At 47.1% G+C, this 6,991-nt stretch overlaps 1 protein-coding gene across 1 annotated transcript in view; it reads right to left on the reverse strand.

The window, feature by feature from the left end:
* LOC105504334 (leiomodin-1) overlaps window positions 1–6,292 on the reverse strand; it is a 56,121-nt gene extending 49,829 nt beyond the window's left edge. Inside the window, exon 1 of the mRNA XM_011931750.1 lies at window positions 5,714–6,292. Coding sequence (XP_011787140.1) covers window positions 5,714–5,974 — 261 coding nt within the window. The 5' untranslated portion in view covers window positions 5,975–6,292. The remainder of the gene's footprint in view (window positions 1–5,713) is intronic.
* Between the last annotated feature and the right edge of the window lie 699 nt (window positions 6,293–6,991).

Consider the following 6,991-nt stretch of genomic DNA (forward strand, 5'->3'; position numbering starts at 1 on the left):
AAGAAAGGAAAGAAAGGAAAGAAAGAAAGGAAAGAAGGAAGGAAGAAAGGGAGGGAGGGAGGGAGGGAAGGAAGGAAAGAAGGAAGGAAGGAAGGAGGGAGGGAGGGAGACAAGCACAGGGGCTATGGGAAAACACAACAAGAGAAGACTGGATAGAAGTATGATTTAACAATGAAGAGCTTGGGCCTTTGAAGCCAACAGACCAGGATTTGGTCCTCATATTGCTACTTACAGGCCATGTGACTTGGGCAAGCTACCTTCTTTTCTGAGACTTGAGTTCATCATCTGTAAAATAAGGACAACTGTTATACCAATCTTGTATAATTGTTGTGAATATTAAATTAGGTCCTACACATGAAAACATTCATTGATATACCTAGTACATCGTAAACACCATATTTATTAGTAATTATTATAATTATTTATTTATTTATTTTGAAATGGAGTTTCACTCTTATTGCCCAGGATGGAGTGCAACGGCGCGATCTTGGCTCACTGCCATCTCTGCCTCCCAGGTTCAAACAATTCCCCTGGCTCAGCCTCTCAAGTAGCTAGGATTACAGGCATGCACCACCACACCCAGCTAATTTCTGTATTTTTAGTAGAGATGGGGTTTCACCATGTTGGTTAGGCTGGTCTTGAACTCCCAGCCTCAGGTGATCTGCTTGCTTCAGTCTCCCAAAGTGCTGGGATTACAGGTGTGAGCCACCACGCCCGGCCATTTTTTTTTTTTTTTGTATTATTAGTAGAGATGGGGTTGCACCATGTTGGCCAGGCTGGTAAAATTCTTTTTTTTTTAATCTAATTTTTAACTTTTTAGAGATGGGGTCTTGCTATGTTGCCCAGGCTGGTCTTGAGCTCCTAAGCTCAAGTGATCCTCCTGTCTCAGCCTCTCAAAGTGCTGAGATTACAGGCATTAGCCACCACACCTGCCCTCAAAATTCTTTAAATATTACATACATACAGAAGAAAACATATGAGTAAGAACAATATTTAAAACGAACACCTGTGGATTGTACCACCTAGTTTAAGAAACAATCAGTTGCTTTTTCAAACTCTGGATAGAGGCAGTTTCAAGTTTCAGGGAGAGATTTTAACAGAGTCTAGCCCTCTCCGGTGCCTGCTTTTCCCTCCCTGGGTCAACAGGCCCCCATCACCTCTTCTGCCCTCTCCACCCTAGCCTCCAGGGCTATTTTGGGTGTGTACCAGTTGGGGTTAATCTCCTTAAGCATTGAGCTGTGCTGCTCAGTGCACTCCTGATAAGTCCCAGCCCTCTGCAAAGGGCATTCTGAGGTTTAGGCCGCCGACCTCGGGCCTTCCCAGCCCTGTAGAGAGATACCCTGGACACTGAACTGTGAACTAGAACCGACGGGGGAGGGGGCTGCAGAGGCTGTGCAGGCAGTGGGAGGGGAAGGTCAGGAGGGCTCAGGCCCAGCAGCCGCTATTAGTGGGGTGCTTCGGGTTTGCTTCTCAAGTTTACCTCTAGGGAGAGCTTTCCTCCACCCCCGCCAGCTCAGCTGCCCCTGCCCCTGGCTGAGTACAGGCGCTAATCCCCAGCCCCTGGTAACACCAGGGAGACGGGAGGGGGAGGCAGGCTGGAGATTTTCTTTCCCACTTGGGAAGGAAAGAGGACACACAAGTTGACCGGTTGGGATCTGGTTCCTGAAACCTGAGGCAAGGACAAGAGGTTCACTGAACCGTTGGCTATACGCTTGCCCAGGGGCTTTGTCTTCTACCTGGGCTGAAGGAGAGTTCCCGGATGATCAGGGCGGAGCTACACTGGCTGACAGGTCTGGCCCTTTAAAGGGAGGGAAAGAAGCTGGGGTCAATTCTTCCAAGTCCCACCTCTACCCTCCCCAATCCCCTGCTAACATTCACTCAAAACAGAGGCTGAAGGCCTGCTGTGTGCTGGGCCCTGAATTTGCATTTTGCCCTCCAAGTCACACAAGATACAAAAGTGATGTCCCAAGGGCTTTGGTACAGACTGGTATTGGAACGCTCAGACCAGGTGCCTGACTGGAAGACTACCTGAAGGAAGTGGTGCCTGAGATAGGCAGGACAAATAGGAGTTGACCTGGAAGAGGCATGGGTGGAATATTCATGAAAAAGATGGTTAAACAATCAGGAGGATCTCTGGAGTATCCCATCCCATGGAGGGAGCCCCTGGAAGGAGAAGCAGGCCAAGGGCCCTCCCGCAGCCTAGAATCACTTTGTGCAATAGCCAGAGTATGCATCTTGGGGCTCTCCTTCTAGGGAAAAGACGGACCTTAAGACTGTCTTAAGGCCGACCTCCCACTATTGGTTTCTTTCTTTCTTTCTTTTAATTTTATTATGAAAATTTTCGAACATACATACAAAAGTAGAAAAAATAATATAATGAACACCCATGTAGACTCATCACCCAGCTTCAACAATTGTCAACTGGTGGCCAATCTTGTTCTACCTATACCCCCATCCAGATTATTTTAAGGCTAATTCCCAAAGCCAATAAATTTTTCCCATAAATATTTATGTTTTTATGTCTAAAAGAGAAGAATCCTTTACAAAGTATATCTGCAACACCATTATCACACTTAAAATAAATTAACGGAAATTAACAGAAATTCCTTAACGGCATCCAGTACCTAGTCAGGATTTACTTTCCCTAATCCACACTTAGTTTTAATAATTACGTTCCTACTCGTGGGGGTGGGGAGGTGAACATTTGACAGAAGACTATTATTTCAGCCAATATAAGAATTTGTGGTCTCTACTCTGTAACACTGATGGTTCTATACGTGTGTGTTTCGTACATAATCTAATTAGATTACAATTTTTTCAGGGCAGGGACTGACATTACTGTCTTTTTTGCACCCTAGTATGGCAGAGAGGAAGAAGCACTGATCTCATCTAATTAGCTGTGTGACTTTGGGAAGGTTATTCAACCTCTCTAAGAAAAAATAGGAATAAAAATACCCATCTCCCAAGAATTGTGAGGTTTAAAGAAAAGGTGAACATGCTCGGCATGTAGAAGGTTCTTAGTAAATGATCATCTTGCTTTACTCTCTGTTTCAACCACTTTTCAGTTCTTCACAGGGAGTGAAGGCCACCATCAGTGAGGGCTGCAGCCAGGCCATCAGCCTGGAGTCCACCTGCCCCCAGCACTGTGCTGTGTCTGTAGTGTTGGTGGTCCCCACCCTGAGCACCCAGGGGTTGCTTGTTTACTTGGGCCACTCATTAAACTGACAGGTGAGGCTTGCACAGTCCTCAGGAGACTGAGGGAAGAGAGGAGCTGGGCAGGAGTAGAGATTTGCTTTTGGCCCACTTCACCAGTTTCTGGGTTCCTTGACTCAAATGAAATAATAATTTCATAGCTGGCCTTTATTGAGTGTTTATGACACGCCAAGCTCTGTGCTAAGTGCTCTACCGCAGTACCCCTTTTAGTATTCACAACCCTGTGAGATGGGTACTACTATCCGTATTTTGTAGGTGATGAAACTGAGACTTAAATTAGGTAACTTGTGACTTACACAGAGACACTGTTACTCAAACGAGGTTTTTCTAATACTTAAATCCAAGTTCTTGGCCACACATTCACTATTTTGCTAATGGTGCTAAAGAAGCCACCTTCTAGGGTTCATTCTCACCCAGATTTATAGAGATGACTTCTGCCCAGGTTCAGCATGCACCCTAAACTCCAGCCAGCCATTATGCCAATGTACGTCCTTGGACAGGGTGAGAAAGAGTGAGGGGATCAGAACAGCCTACATCCACAAGGGAAAACCTGACCTAAAGGCATCTCTTTACATCAAGGGTGTGCACACAAACACACACTTCTATTCCTTGACTCGGGCTCTGTCCACAGAGCCAAGTGTGGGCCTGGCAGGGGTGAGGGAGGTGAGGCAGGGGAGGAGATGCTTGTCACGGTATTAACTGGCTGAAGAAAAAGTCTATGATAGTGAAATTTCCAGGAACATGAGAATCCTTCACACTCCTGCTTGTGATTAGACTGCTTTGTTTGACTTCAGCCTCAGGAGTACCTTTCTGAGCACCGGAAGCTACTGGATACATGGTAGTCATGGGCCCAGAGCCTGTGACTGGGAGTAGGGAAGAGCAGAGCCAATGATTTCCAGGGGTGCCAAAGCCTCTGGCTGCATTTCATTTCTTTCTGTATGATTCCTGATAGCTGTGTTGAGGTATGGGGCCCTCACAGTAAGTGCTACCACTTTTTCTGTAAATGTTTTGGTTTTATTCATCATTATCATAGCTGCATCCGGGGCAACCACTGTGTATACAGGATAATAAATTCCTGAGCCTCCTGGCTTCTCTCCCTCCTCCCTCCTTCTCCCTCTTCTTGGCCAAGGCTTAAACATAGGTGGTGGAGGAGGGGCAGTAGGGACAGAGACAGAGTTCCAGCTCCTCTTTGCCTCACCCCCTTCCCTCTTCCTCCCTTCTTTCCCATTGCTACACTAAAGGAGTCAGGGCTGTGTCCACCAATATGCTCTGTGACTAGCAGTCAACACAATTTCATACCCAGCCACACATGCCACACGCATTTTAGATGATAATGTTCCCATTCTCAGTTCCTCTGTGAGAATGTGCGTGTCATTTGAAGCTCTGTGCCTCAGTTTCCATAGAAGTAAAACACAAAGCAAGAATTGAGACTGATCTTTTTCTTGCAAGAATTCACATGTAATGGATAATGTACAAGAGATGTGGCTGAGTAAGAGAACTAGAACAAAGACTTGAACAATTTTCCTATGCAACACTCTTTCCCATGGACAAAGGGATCCCACAAAGTCATACTCCATTGGAGGCCAGTTTGTCCAAGGAAAACTCACATATAAATGCAAAAGTGACAAAAAAAAAAAAAAAATTCCTCCATGCCAACTCAGGAAAACAGAAAGCAAGTTGTGCTTGAGCCCATTGTAGGTGTGGGCAGATGCTTCCAAAATCATCACCCCTTTTCCTTCCTCTATGAATATCTTCGTCCCCCAGCAAAGTGGCCTCCTTAGCTGGTAAAAGAGTTAATTACCGAAAAGAGAGCATGCTCCCTCCAGAGGCTTCTCTGGAGAGTGCAAAAACAAAACAAAACCAAAAACCAACTAACCACAACAAAAACATCTTCCCTGGGAATAAATTTGAAGTTATCGGGTCTTTAAGCCACATTTCCCAGGCACAGACTCCTTCCTGGTCCCTGTCTCCCTTTGCTTTGGGAAACTCATTTACTCCCAAGCCTCCTGAAATGATCCATGTGCCGTGAGATGCCCATAGGGGTGGGACTTGAAAATGAGTTTTTCTCCCACAAAAAAAAGGCTTAGCTTTGTCTTTTTGGGTGGCTGACAGGAGACATAAAGTATCACTCTATCTTTTTATGCCTCCTCACAATAGGATGGAATGAGTGGAGAAAAACAAAGGTATTGTGGGACCAGGATGGAGTCAACTTGACAACAGACTCTTCAAGGACACCTTCCAGCTCCCATTCTACTAGTAGCTCTATTTGATTTTGTGGGATGTTGTGTTCCTCCAACATATCCAACTTTTGCTTATAAAACAGAAATTAGGAATAAGAGATTTGTACTGCTAGTTCAGTGGATAATCATCAGTTCTGAAACATTAAAATCCTTTGCCAACAAGAACATTTCTCCCAAGGAAGGAAGCATCCTAATCATGAAGCCAGGGTCTCCAGCCCTCCCCTGTCTCCCTCCTCCCCTCCAGGGCTGTGCTCACTCACATCCATGGACATCTCCCTCTGCATAAGTTTCTTGGTCTCCTTTTCACAGAAGTTGAGCATGGCCTCCCGGTTGTACACACCCGTGGACTGTTTCTCTGTCTGGTTTCTCTGCCGCAGCCCCACGGGAACACTCCCGTCTGGGTCCACCACGTCCAGCTCCTTCTCCAACTCCTCCATCTCCTCGGGAGACAGCGTCTCCAGCAGGCTGTCGATGTCGGGGTCTTCACTCACCTGCCGGCGATATTTGGCTACCCTAGACATCTTGGCAAAATGGGCTGTGGCTGCCAGGGGCTATCAGAGTCCTGGTGGGCAGGGAAGGGAGAGGGGTGAGCTGATCTGGATGCAGGGAGTGGGCTGAGGAGCAAACCCCCGGCTGGTCGAGGACTGCAGCTCCTTGGCCCTTCTGTGCTACAGGTGCTAAAGTGTTCACTGGAAGCAGCAGCCTCCCTGCAGCCCAGGGCTAGTGGACCCCAGCTGGACTAATCAGCGGCCAATAAGACCCAACAACTGCCGGGCCCAGAGAGGAGAAGCCAATCCCTAAGCTGGGGGCGGTCCTACCTCGCTGTCAGAGCTGTTTGAAACTTGAGGACATTCCAGGGAATCTTGGAGCGCTGCGTGACCAAATTTAGTACAGAGCAGTTTAGCCTTTTAAAGACAAGGGGCCATGCAATGAGAAAAAGATACAAAAATGCGTAGGCTGGCAGAAGCAGATCACAGCCACGGAGAGCCAGACAAGCAGGGACGAGGCCATGAGGGCCGGTGAACTGCCAGACCCAGGCACGTTCAAGAGCGTATTTTACTACTCCATCACCGCGTGGACGTACGGCTGTGGTCAATGTGTGCTTCATGGACTTCCTTCTACAGTATTTGGTAATGTGCTGGGGGACTCCCAGGTGTATACAGCTCCAGGAAAGGCTAGATTCAAGATGAGGAGCTGTTACTCCTAACCCCCTGCCTACCCATTTTCTTTCTACCCAGGTTCTGCCAAGGAGGACTTGAAGGCTGAGCATCAGAGGCTCCAGGGTTCTTTGGCCACTTCTTGAGAGAGACAGAAAGACAAAGTTAGAGATAGAGATAGCTAGGCAGGAGAGAAAGAGAGAGAGAGAGAGAGAGAGAGAGAATAAATCCTCACTGTGCACCAAAACTGAAAACTGGCAGGTTGTTTGGGAAAGAGAGAAGGATCTGCAGAAGTTGGGAAACTCTTAAAGGGCTGTCACTTTCCATGAAGTTCCAAGGCTCTTGGGAAGAGGGTTCAAACCTCCCCCTGTTGTCATCTGT

Source organism: Colobus angolensis, unplaced genomic scaffold (genome assembly GCF_000951035.1).
Source record: "Colobus angolensis palliatus isolate OR3802 unplaced genomic scaffold, Cang.pa_1.0 Scaffold91, whole genome shotgun sequence".
Classification (NCBI taxonomy): domain Eukaryota; kingdom Metazoa; phylum Chordata; class Mammalia; order Primates; family Cercopithecidae; genus Colobus; species Colobus angolensis.